This window comes from Hevea brasiliensis, chromosome 9 (genome assembly GCF_030052815.1).
Source record: "Hevea brasiliensis isolate MT/VB/25A 57/8 chromosome 9, ASM3005281v1, whole genome shotgun sequence".
Lineage (NCBI taxonomy): Eukaryota > Viridiplantae > Streptophyta > Magnoliopsida > Malpighiales > Euphorbiaceae > Hevea > Hevea brasiliensis.
Window position 1 is genome coordinate 23,625,409 of NC_079501.1, and position 14,095 is coordinate 23,639,503.

Here is a 14,095-nt window from a genome sequence, read left to right on the forward strand (position 1 = left end):
ACTCCACGAAAATCAAGACACTAACTGAGGTAATCTTATATTTCCCGAGGTATAACGTAGAATCTAGAAACAAAGAATTACAGAAAAAGACGAAACAGAATCCTATACTCCGCATGTGACTCCTAGTAGACTCTTCCCAACACTTAGATAATTTTTCCCTATGAATCTGGAGCCTAAGCTCTGATACCACATTTGTCACGACCCAACCTATGGGCCGGACCGGCACTAGGACCTGGGCCAGCCTAAAGCCCCCGAGGCCCGTAGTAAGCCTAACTGTTCATTGACCCAACTCTAAGGCCCATTTGGGCCCAAATTCAAGAAAACAAACGGACAGAGTCCGGCCATAAAATGGACTTTCCAACAGGGAGTTTTCGAATCACCCGACCTGTAAACACATTATATATTCAATTAGGGAGCTCAGCTCACCCTCCACATACTCGTCAACATAAAAATAAATGGGAGCTCAGCTCCCTCATCCAATCCATCAAACATGCATAGCATATTAAGTTTACAGGTCCCAAAATAATAATTTAGTTTACAGACCCAAATCAAATAAACATTTCTAACACATGCGGAAATTCTAAGATTTAACCAGTTTATACAAACATTAGTAATTGACACGCGAGGGAGAAAGCAGGTTAACCTCAAAAAATATCCTCCTGTGGCCTGTAAAAATTTTTGAACAGGAGTGAGCGTTCGACTCAGAGAGTAAAATATCAATTTTAACCATAATCTCTATAACTATCTAGTACTAATGCAACCTGTGGAGTGAAATGCAACAGCAACAACATTTTCACATCATAACATCAAAAAGGTAATTTGGAGCACTCACGCACCCTGTAGCATCAATCATAACATATGGGAGCTGATCCCCTATATAGCTCTCTTAAATCCAACCTGGTGCCAGCGAAGAACTCAGCTCGGACTTCCACTTAATAACCAAATCGAGGGTCCCAGCGAAGAACTCAAGCCGTGACTACCCCTCGAAGGATCGGGTCCCAGCGAAGAACTCAAGCCGTGACTACCCGTCCTATCCATAGTCCATACCACATCACACGCACGCCAACGCACGCACACTGCTCCAAATTACCGCAACAACATTCATGGCACTTTAACAGTTATGAATGCAACATAAATCGTGCCTAGAGTTTAACTACATAAATATATGCATATAAGTGATGCATGGGCATGCTGAACATATAATAATATCGAAATTACAATTAAAATTAATATTTTACTCACAGACTTGACGACAATCACTGTGGCGGTGAGGAGGAAGAAGGTCATCGCTCACCTGACAATTATATTACAATTATTTAATACAATCTGACACAATACAAACAAAGAAAAAGACCAGTACATCCTAAGTCGTGTCGAAAATCCGGCAGAGTCTCCCCTATACCTAGGACCTACCCAACCTGCAAAAGGGCTCAAAACACACTTCTATATCCACAATCCATATATCCACAACTCAATCACATCACACAGCCCCTCCTGGGCCCATCAAATCAATCATTCATCACAATATGTAAAATTTCAATTTAGTCCTTATAATTGATCATTTTTGCAAAAACTGCTCAAATAAGCTCTAAAAATTATAAAACTCTGCCCCGCGGTCCTTAGAAATATTACTAAGCTATTGCAAAAAGAATCGTAATTTTCTAAGCTACCACGAATATTTTATGGATTTTTAATCCTATTTAAGCACTAGAAAATTACGAAAAAGCAAGGTTCGGGTTTACCTTTGCCGATTCCGACTTCGGGAACGTGCTCGGGATGCCTGACAATGGTAGGGTAGCCAAAACCTCGATCCAATTCGAAGACTTTTCCGGTAGCTGGTCTGTCTGGCCGGAAATTCACAGATCCGGACAACTGTCGAATTTCCGAGAATTGAGGATACGTACACGAAGCCCAATAATAATATATAAAAAATCAGGGGTGTTACAATAAAAGTGTAAAATAATTAAAATTTTAAGAATCATTAAATAAGAAATTTTTAAAATTATTGAAATATATCTAATATTTTTAATTAGTTAATCATAAGAATGGTAATAATAAAATTATTTAAAAAAAATTAAAAGATAATTAAATAAAAAATAAGATTAAATACTTTATATAAAAAGTAATAATTACTATAATTATAAAATATAATTTCTTTTATATGGTAAGTACCATTAAGAAAAAATATGCTCACATAGCAAACTCCCCCCTTACAATACCATGTGATATATCTTTTTACTTTAATTCTCATTAATAATAACTCTCATTAATAATAATTTAGACTGAAATACCATAACATAATTAAATATCACGAGCTTACTTATTTAAAATTAAAAATAAAAGATTGATATATAATTTAAATAACCATTATTTTTTTAATCATAAAATAGGATTTTCATTTAATAAAAAAGGCTTATAGCCTAGTACATTAGAGAGGCCCATGGCCTAAAGAAAAAAAGAGCTCAAGCAAACCCCAACTTACAAATAAGCCCATCCCATACAAAACCCTAGCTCAGTAGAACCAAACCAGAACCCAGACCCGAATGAGAAATGCTTTTGCCTACCGTCCAAGGCAGCTCCAATGGCATAGACTGTGTCCACCAAACCTTCGGGAGGAGATCGAATCCGATGAAGAATCGAAGGGGAGAAAACATGGCTATATCACCTGACGGAAGTGTCCCCATAAAACTACACCCCAAGGAACAACCAATGAACTAAGGCCACAACAAATCCAGAATACTATCCCCTAGAGGCCCAGCACACCAGAATATTTGCATTGGACTAATAGAATCACATATTGGTTGACAAAATAATTTATTAATTTCTTATAATATATATCGTTATACAATTATCGATTCACAAAATGAATATTTCGATTTTCGAATCACAAGATTACAATCTAGTTATAATCTGATTCTCTATTTAATAATCCTTTTTTTTCGTACAAGAGATATATCGGGACTAATCACTCATCGACCATCTTAAAATAGCTTGAATACCCCAAGAGACAAACAACGAGCTTGACTTGAGATGATATCATCCTAAAGTCTCAATACTACCATCCGACCAACACATCATTGGCTATTTATGAACCTAAACAGAGAGTATGCAACCCTATAGCTCAAACCTATTTTTGGACTACCCAGTAGCCTATACCTCCAATAGCAAATTATGTGAAACAGAGTTCATTAGAAGAAAACAGGCTTAAAGCTCAGATATAGGCTTCAAAATTTAAGATTTCACTTCATTTTTACTATGAAAAGTATGCATAAAACCTTTTTTTTACTATTTTTCCCTCAGCTTTTCCTTTCTTTTTTTTTATATTTTTTTAATTAATTTACTCCTCTAGTTATAATTGTATTATGACATTTTACATTAATATATTTGATTTTTTAAAAGATATTATTTAATTATTTGATCAAATTTAAATGAGAGTTTCTAACACATACACAATGATAATTGTTGCCTCTAATTCAAGAGTTTCTAATTAATAATATAAAACTATATAAGATGATAAGAATATATTGTTTTATTATAAAACATACTTCTAATTAGCTAAATGATAATTCTATATATATTTATCAAAATATTTTATTATGATAATTTTTTTTTACTTATTTTTTTACAATATATATCATTATTCAATTCTCGTTTCACAAAATAAATATTTCGATTCTGGATTCGAGTCTCAATTTGATAAATGTGGTTATGACTGTCTAAAGAAACACCATCACATGATTCACGCAAACATATTTCAAATCAAAGGTAAATTTAAAGCATTTCATATGGTGTATCTGAGTCTAAGGAGAAAAACTGTTGGCGTTGAAAATTATGACTGCTACCTGCAAGTTTATCTTTTGTACGTGATTCCATTTTTTCAACTCAGAGTTTCTTGTTTTACCCTTATTCTTAGCAGTTAATGGAAGGTGTGTTGAGAAATGAGTTCAAGTTTTATCCATAAAATGTGTTGATTTTTATTCAGTTTGACAAACTTTCACAACTATACCCTACTCAACATATATATAGTAAGTACACAAATATCAAATCACATCACAATGAAAAAAACAAAAATTGCAAGTTGCACAAAGAGAGAGGGTGAGAATGATATGAATTTACTTGCACATGCAGTGCTGTGTACATTTATTTAAGGATTGAGAATATTTAATTTATTAAGTTTCTGTCTCAGAATTCATTCAACATGTTCAAACTCATGGTCAGAACCGCTTCCAGCTCATGATAAAGGTCCCTGTGGCTGGAGTTGCCAGAGATATCGATCTTTTTCCAAGTCCTTTGATCCTAGAAAGCTTAGCTTGCGAAGTAGGTTTGCTTCTTGCTAGAACTGAAGGCTTCCAAAGACTACTCTTGGAAGGGGATACGCAAATGGTTATCGAAGCTGTCAATGAGAATTTGCAAGTGGCAGAGATTTAGGATGGCAGAGATGATTTTAAAGCTCTTGCCAATGTGTTTTAAGAAATGCATTTTTCCTTTGTTAAATGATCTGGGAATAGAGTTGCCCATGGTTTGGCCTTTATGGCTCTACGGGATTATTCTTTTTAGTACAATCCTGCCTAGCAATTTCAATATGTAATTTCTTAAGGGGCCAATTAGCGCCATTAATGGTATTTTCTTTGAAAAAAAAAATTCTAGTAGGGGAGAAATTATTCCATGTAATCACTGTACATAAAAATGAATATATATATATATATATATATATATATATATATATATTAAATTATGAATTTGAGTTTATAAACATTTAAAATTTTAATCAGTTATCTATTTGGTTAAAATACTTATAAGTGATTAATAACAGTCGGCACGTTTGATAAAAAATAATTTATAAATGCTTTTATTATTAAAATAACTAAAATGATTAAATTATTTTCTTGTTAACTCAATATTTTATATAACATTACCAAAATATATTTCAATCATATTATAATATATTATTTAATTTTAAACTAAATAAATAAATATCTTATAGACAAATAATTTATTAAAATTAATATAAATAATTTATTTAACTTATTATTAAAAAAAAAAATTAACATAAATATAAAAATAAATACAATAAAGATATATAAAAGAATTATAAAGTTAAAAGAGAGTAACACAGTAAAATATTTGATTAAAAAAACTTATAAGCACAAAATGAAAACTCATTTTTAAAAAACTCTTCTTCCCAAGCTTTTTTTAACTTAAAATTATACTTTGGCTGTTTGACCAACTTATTGGCTAGGCTAAATATTTATAACTCTCAAGATTATTTGAATTTCTTAAAAAATATTAACAATATTTTTTAAAATTTGTATTATTAATTTAAATTTTATCTCATAATTAACTAAATTCTACTCTATAGTTTAACATTGATTTTTTTTAAATCATGTAAAAAAATAATAAAACAATAATAATTGATAAATTCAAATTCCATTAAATAAAAAAACCTTAAATTCATCAAAGAACTTAAATTAATATAACAAATAAAGAATTAAAAATCATAAACACATTTAAAATTAGGAAAAAAATTAAAAAATAATCCTTTATTGAATTTGCAAAATAGTTTTCAAATTGTATAGAATAAAATTTGGTTCAATAATACATGTAAAACCTTTGTTAGCATCACATAAAATTTAAAATAACAGATAAAATTAAAAGTTTAATTAAGGGTTAATTTAAGGATTTGAAAATTTTTTATATAGAAATTTGATAAGTAAAACTAAAATTTAAAATGAGTTGAGTTTTAAAAAAATGAAAATCAAAATAACATTTACAGGATGTGGTTGGACCCAGCCCGTTTCCCTTTTTGGTTAGAGAGATGAAGGCAGAAGTGAGAGGCAAGAAGCTGAGGTATAAAAATGGAGATGAACAATAGTTGCAGTAGAAACTCATCATATAAAGTTTTGATGGTACACAGCATATGATTAAATCACAATATGAACCTCATTTAATAAGCACAGTTGGGCGCAGTTAATTAATTTAAGACCCACATGGGCAAATAAATGTTCTTGTACTCCTCAAGAAAGATTGGAACAAATCAATTAAAAATAAAATAATAAAAAGATATACTATCAAAAGTGTGGTCGAAATTTCACCATTTCTCCATGCAATTTCAACACAGCCTGGCCTCATCATCCTTTCAATTAATGGAAAATAACAGTTACCATGAAGTTGTACTTTTGCTATGAGTACTAGCTGATCACTTGTGACGTAAGCTTTCTATAAGTTATTCTTTGATTAATGAGTTTTCTTTATGTAGTATTAAAGTCGTTTTTAGAATTACATAACGTATGAGTCTCAATTAAAATTAATTTAAAAAAATTTTAAACAAGTCAAAATTTATATAAATGAAGTGATTGATTATTAGCTCAATAATAGCTTATTAATGATAATCAACTCATCATAAAATTAATTAATTTGCTATTATTCTCTTTGTTTATGAATAATAATTACATTTAATTTTTTATTTTATTTAAAATAATTTATCACATTTAAAATATTAAGAAAATTAGCCATTTTTTTTAATTTTATACTTTATCTCTATAAAATATAATAAATATTTATATATTTTTTTAGAATTAATATTATCACATTCTTATTAATTAAATTAATTATTTATTATGTTGATATTTATTTCTTCAAATTTCTAAGAAAGGATAATTAAGTAAATTATTAATATTTTTTTTATGAAAACAATGTTATCCTATCATTTCCTTAATCACTGTGAAGATTTTAAATGTAGTCATTATTTATTGATGGAGAGAGTATTAAATTGACACACATATTTAAAACAAAACTAAATTGATAAATATTGTATTTCATACATTTTTGTGTAGGATATTCATCGTGTTATTGTGAGTAATAGACAAAATGATTTTTCACGGGGCTATAGTTTGTTGGGGTAATACCATTATGATCCTATATCGCTAAGGAATAATTTAAGTGTGAAGTTAATAAGTTCTTAGGCATCATCTTCTTACAATTCAATTTTTAAAGGTGAATTTTATATAGGTGATTTATTTTCACATGGTGTAACCTTAATGACTCGTGATGCTCAACCATTTATTTCAAATATCAACAAGAAACCAAATCGACAATTAAAAGAGGTAACCATTCTTAATTCTGTGTATAGTATTTTTCTATTTTTTTATTCCCCTCAAGATGAGAAATATTTGATGCTAGCTTTGGTAATTTTAATTAAAGACAAACTATCTATAATAAAATTAGATGGCATCCCTACCACGATTGCTTGCTTTCCTACCATGGAAGAATATGCATGGCAGAATATTGAACTTGTCCCCAAACTCTATTAATTGATTTTCAAGTGTGCCTCGTGGAAGATGGATGAGTCATTCATTAATAATAATAATAATAATAATATGCTTATAAATTGCCCAAAATGTTGGGATGAATGGATTATGGATCCCACTTGAAATAAAAATCAAACACAGAAATTGAAAAATGATGAGAAACAGAGAGAAGGATCAGGGACCATATTGATCATTTTTTCAGATTCTTTGGAGGTGAACATAAAAGCTACCTTTCTCATAGGTCACAAAATAATATATTATTATAAAGAATTGAATATGGCCAGTTGTACATCTTCTACTTATATATATATATATATATATATATATATATATATATATATATATATATATATATATATATATATATAAAGAGAAAGAGAAAGAGGGAAATGCATGCTCAATTTAATGATATGGACAATAGAAAACTTGGATTTAACTTGCCTGTCTAGCAATGAAAACTATATTAAAGCAAGTATGAATTTATCAATGGACTTTAGCTTAATATACTATAGTCGTTTTTAAGACTGCAAAGTTTTGAATTTAAATATCAATTTATAATCTTCTCTATATCATAAATAAAATTAGTAAGTCATTAACATGTATATCTTAGCATATGTATAATTGCAACATCAATTCATGTGATATATAGAAGCCATTGAATTGCAAGATCAGCACTAGATATATAGCCTCAATGATACCATATTTAGTGTTAACAAAAATGAAGTAGTTTTTGGAAGGTCGACAATTAATCAACAGAAATGATCATGGTTAATCAGCAACCTGTGTAGATCAAAATCATAAGGTCTTTTCACCAAGCTTATTTGGCAAAATTGAAAGTATATTAGATGGATACCCCCTAGATAATTATAAGCATTCAAATCACATCTTAATTAATCTTCCAAAAATGTTGCTATATCACTATCACCACATGCATGTATAACCATTCTTTGCATATTAAAGAATTTAATTCAATTCTCATATAATCATATTATTTTTAAAATGATTTTTAATTTTTTTTAAATAAAATTTTTAAATTGAAAAAATTAAATTCTTTTATTTATTAAATTAAATTCTTATAAAATTCTATTTTTCAAACAGGATTTTGACAAGCCAATGGCTTGGCTTGTTGAATATTTGAATTCCAAAAGCCTACATATGGCTTTGCAGTTGATAGTTTTTATTTCTTTTATAATTCTTCTCATACTGCTTAAAAAATTTTGATTTCCCAAATGAATTGCTCTCTTAATATGGAGATTGAAGGTGAAAGTTGGGGGAGAAAAATGGAACATGGAATGAAAATATCTGAAGATGATTGATGAGAAAAGAGATGAGATATTCTTGAGCAGGCACTCAATTGAGAATCCATTTTAGGCTTTGCATCTTTTGATTCATATGTATCCAAAAGTATCAAATTTTATTTTTCCTTTAATATTCAAAATCAGGAACAGTATCATAGCATTAATATCTATCGATCATATCATCAGCTGGAACAGACAAATCAGCTTTGAAAATATGCATGGAAGAACAGTGCATTTCCATTCTATATAACCCCTTTTTCCTCTTAATTTTCCTCCTGCTTTAATTGAATTTTTTGCAATGATTTTTTTTTTACTCTTTCTTTGACCAGAATTGAAAATCAATTAACCAATTTACTTTTTTTTTTAATTAAAATTATTCAATATGGTAAATCATTTTCTATTTTCAATTGGACTACTTTTAATTTCCCTCTCCAAGTTTTCTACATCTACCAAGAAAAAGTATTAAATAATTTTTCTTTATTGTAAGCAAGAATGTGACATGAAACCAACAGCCATAAATCTCATAAATACGCCTTTCGTTGAACAAGTCCATATAATGTGTACATTGTCTCATATGCAAAAAGAGAGAATTATTAATGGGTGACTTTTGGTGTCAATTTCTTTCATTTTGTTTACTTTACTTTAGAAATTGTTATGGTTAAAAAAAAGAGAGAGACAGTGAGAATTTGAATTTCTTGTTTGCGCATTATAAGATATGATCATATACGAATTAAATCTCCAGAATATAAAAGAATAAAATCATTGTATATGCAAGAAAAAGATTGTAACCATTTATTATGCAGATTCATTACAATTAAAATTAAAATATCTTATATGTAATAATTTATGAGCAGAAGCAATTGATGAGAACAACAGGACATGGGAAACATGTCAATTGTCATAAGTTTGACAAACAAGTTGAATACTATTCAACTTGAACGCAACCCAGTGGAAGCAGCAGCCTAGCCTAGCTAGCTATTAACAATTCACATCAAATAGAGAAGAATATATAGACGACATAGGGGGAGAGCCAAAAATGGCATTTGTTGCTTCCGTACATCTTGTGAATTCACACTTGAATCTGAAGTCAGAAACAGTGGAAGCAACCCATACCCTTTTGGTAAAAACATTTTCCTATTGTATAAATATCACTTTTGAATGACAATGGAAAAAAATAATGGGAAGTAACAAAAAAAAAAAAATCAATTTCACTACACTTGGGTTGAGAAATTCAAGTGATACTTCTCAGCAAGAACATCAATATTATTCTTAGAACATGGGCGAATCTGTGGGAGAAGAATTCACCAAATTAAGAATGCTGTTCCAGTAATTCTTGTTATCTTCATAATAATCGCCGCCACTGCCACCACTATTATGATCTGAGTCCTTTCCACTATCCGTCAAATTCCGGTCACCGGAATCACTAAGAAGGAGAGTAGTGAAACCTTCTTCCATGACATTTCCTATTTGAAGATGACCGCTATTTAACCTCAGAGACTCTGGAGTCCACGGCCCTTCCATGGAAATTGTCATGTCAGAATGGTGAAGGCCAGATGTAAAAGAAACCGAATTCTCAGATAGATGATGATTTGAATTTCCAAGGGTTTTCCAATTATGTTCACCTTCTTCTTTGATAATTCCTGTCTCTGATGAACCTGAAGTGCCAACCAACTCAATCATCGGAATAGAATTCTGTCCTCCAGTTCCTGATGAATTCATGATCTGTGGCGGTGCATTTTCTGAAACAGTAACAGTAGATGTTGGAGACTCAAGGTCAGCTCCAAGTCCAGCAGTGTTAAGACCAATGATATTACCTTCAGTACACAATTTAGACCACCCATCATTCCAAGCTTTTGGTGCATCAAGAGACCGCTGTGGCTGTGCTGAAGTAGAAGCAGAAGCTGAACCTGAACCTGAACGAGAAACATACCCTGTAGGGCTGAGCTGGTGCTGAAATGAATGTGAACGTAGTTTGGATTCTCTAACCAACCTAGCCTCAGCTTCAAGCCTGGCACTTTCCCACTGAGCCATGTGGCTAAGATTTGCGGTATTCTTGGATTGACCGTCACTGGAAAGCAAGGCATCATTTTTTGGCTTGTGGGTCACTGGATCAATCCCCATTTTGGCTAACCTTTTCTTAAGATGCGTATTCCAGTAGTTCTTGATCTCATTATCTGTTCTTTTTGGCAAGTGAGTAGCTATAGCCGACCACCTGAGGACAAGCCAAAAAAAAAAAGGACATAATGAAGACAGACCTTAAAAACGATAAAAACCCTTGAAACCATCAACCATCGATCCCAAGCCCTAGTATTTTGCTATGCTTAAAAAGACCAAAAAAAAAAAAAAAAAAAACCATATCAATGTATCAGACGGTGGATGGACAATAGGAAAAAAATGAAAGCAAAAAACCCTCATTTTCTGTGTCATACTGCAGAAAATTCAAAATAATATGCATTTAAAGATATCCAGGGATGAAAATGGATTGGATATGTCAGAGAAACCCGTAAATATATGCACATACAGCTGAAACTATAGTTCAAAATGTAGTGTGTGGGTGATGGGTTAGTGAGTGGGTGAGTGTTATTAATTAAGAGAAGCCCCTTGCATGAAAAACATGTTAAGCTAACAGGAGTTTTGTTCTTATGGTCAACGAACTTTGATTTTGTCTTTGAAACAAAGAAAATTAACAAGAGACATGACCAACGAGTAATGCATTTTCTTGTGGTAGCTAGATGCCGGCCCTCCAAATCCAAATGCTTTAAATCAATTAAAGAATTTTGAGGAAAAAGGAGTATATATATAAAATTAACCTGTTGCCTAAGAGGGCGTGGAGTTGAATAATGGTTTGCTCTTCTTGCAAACTGAACTTTCCTCTCTTAATGTCAGGTCTCAGATAATTAGACCATCTAAGCCTGCAGCTCTTTCCACATCTTTGAAGACCTATAATGGGGAAAACAAGTTAATAATTATAGCCGAATTTGCAAAATTTCAAGGGAAAGTAGTAGTGATACAAGATCACACCTGCTTTTGCTGGCAAGGCACGCCAGCTTCCATGACCATGTTCTTCAATATAAGCCAAGAGTTTTTGATCTTCCTCAGGTGTCCATGGTCCTTTCTTCAAGCCCACCTTTTCACAGCATGGCGACCGACCCATTTTGCTAGTGAAGCCAGCAAGAAAGATAGTAAGTATTTCACTCTTTATATAACACAGGAAAAGGAAAAACTTAAAGAGAGAGAGAGACAGAAAGAAAGGGAAAGAGAAAGAGAAAGAGCGGGAGAGAGAAAGAGAGAAAGAAGGATTTTTATGCTTGTAAATGAAGAGATGGCCGTAGAAATGTCAGCGAAATAAATGGGATAAAGAAATTAATTCGATGAGAGGACACAAGTGCCTTTAAATTCAAAGCTAAACTAAACATTAGCATACACAATTTGCAATTGTTGTTTTTACTTGTTTTATAGGGCACATAAAAATACCCACATGCCATGTGGTTTCCATTGTCACTTCATTTCATGTAGCTTTCTAGCTGGTAATAATTGACTCATGGTTAACTCTTTAACTTTTTTCACAATATCAAAGTATCTTTCACATTTTCTTACTTATTTGACTATGATAAATTTCCAATTTTTTTCATTGTTCCTGTCAATAATATAATATAAGCTTAGAATAATTAATTTTATTTCCAGTACAGGACAATTAAACTTATGGTATCTTGTGTTAGTTTCTTTTTTTCACATCGGAAAAGATTATTCAATGTATTTAATGCACAAGTTCTTTTATTCATATAAAAGTAGAAACTTCCATTGTAGTGATTAGTTTATATTTGAGCTTATGCTACGCCATACGCAATTTTATCTTTAATAATTGCTTAGCGAATGCAAAAAAAGACTTTAATACTATAATAGGTATAGTGATTGAACTAGGGTAGCTCGTAAAAACCCTTAATTGAGACAGTTGGATTTTGTATAATCAGGACCAGCATCATCTTCCAGGAGTAGATGAGGCTCTTTCCTCTTGGCACATGTGATTCAGCCGGCATGCACCATCTTAATCAATCTATTATGTGCAGAGATAGAGAGTCATAATAGATCCTTAGCCATCTCTCTTTGATTAATTTCCTAGCTACAACTCTAGAACATAGAGAGAGAGAGACCAAATCAGGTTTGGCCTTTGAATTTGATGATATTTAGCTATGTGTGTCATTAGACCGGCCATTATCTGGTTTAAAATTGAAATTATAATTAGATCGATCTAATTTGAAATTGAAATTGAATTGAAAATGATTAAATTTAAATTTTAAAATTGATCTTAAATCAAATAAAAATTTAGACTGAAACTGACAACCCAATTCCAAACAAAATCATTTCTTTTCAAAAAATAAGTTTAAAAATTTTTCATTCGTTAAATTTGATTAAAATCAAATAAGTCAAAATTAAAATTGAAATTAATCATTCAACTCGATCTTGATTAATTCTAATATTTAAATTGAAATTGATGGTTTTAGCCCGGACTAGCCCGCCTGCCAAATCTGTGTCAAATGATGTTTATTTTTGCACACACTATACCATTGATGCATCAGACAAATGCTTACTCAAAAAAGGGATATAAGATGTGTAAGTCTGTACTTTCAAACTGAGTAGCCTTGATCTGATCATTTACTGATAGTATTGTGGATTAGTTTTGCTCAATTTTGCTAAAAGTTAAATACTAGCTAGCCATAACAAGTACACAACATTTGTCTATAACAACATTGATGTGAAGAAGGACATGCATGCAATTGTGTTTTTTTTTTATAATTTTTTTTCAATTAAATTCGCGATTCATCCTATGTTATTACACTTCTTCAGTTCTTCAATTGTGCAAATTAACAATGGAGAAAAACAAAACCTTCAATTGATATCTTATTTATTTGTTTTTGTCTTGGTTCTGTTATATCTATTGTATCAGTCTTGAATTGAACTAACTGTATCAGCTTTCAGATTTTTTCTCTTAACATGTAAAATTCTAAGTTGATTTTTTTGGAATGACGATTTGAATTTAGTTGGATTTGTCTATACTGTGGTTTTTCTGGTATTATTAATAATATTTCTTAATTTGTATGACATATTCAAATTCAAATTCAATTTTCTTTTAATTTATATAAAAAAAAAAACCCATTAAACTATCATTTTACTAAAAAATTTCCTTTAATTTCCTGAGCTTTTAGTGAATATGAGCTTTAATCTTTATGTCTCTCTACTTTGAATGTCCTATACTGTTTTACATAAGCAAATTTTGAGGGAAGTGATGAGGTAAACCTGTCATGTAACAGGATTTCAAGTGAATTTTTTTATTTATTTAAAAAAAAAAGAGCCATTTGATCTTCTCATTGTCTCATTCAATGTGCATGCTATGATGGTCCCAATCCTGAAGCATCTAGTCAATTGAGGTATGCAGTAAAGAACCTGATATAAGCAAAAGTTGCAAGCATAATTGCATAAGCCTTGCAAGCT

The 14,095-nt window shown here is 30.9% G+C and overlaps 1 protein-coding gene across 2 annotated transcripts; it reads right to left on the bottom strand.

The window, feature by feature from the left end:
* Positions 1 to 9,413: 9,413 nt before the first annotated feature.
* Positions 9,414 to 12,002, bottom strand: LOC110663842 (transcription factor MYB16). Of its 2 annotated transcripts, XM_021823295.2 has the most exons (4): positions 11,627 to 12,002; positions 11,416 to 11,545; positions 10,420 to 10,817; positions 9,414 to 10,344 (listed from the first exon to the last, which is right to left on the bottom strand). In XM_021823295.2, exons 1-4 carry the CDS (start codon positions 11,757 to 11,759, stop codon positions 9,875 to 9,877), a joined length of 1,131 nt encoding a protein of 376 aa, XP_021678987.2. In that variant the 5' UTR covers positions 11,760 to 12,002; the 3' UTR covers positions 9,414 to 9,874. The 2 variants fall into 2 exon arrangements, with proteins under 2 accessions (XP_021678987.2, XP_021678979.2); XM_021823287.2 differs by having other exon boundaries at positions 9,414 to 10,817; positions 11,627 to 12,000.
* Positions 12,003 to 14,095: the final 2,093 nt, after the last annotated feature.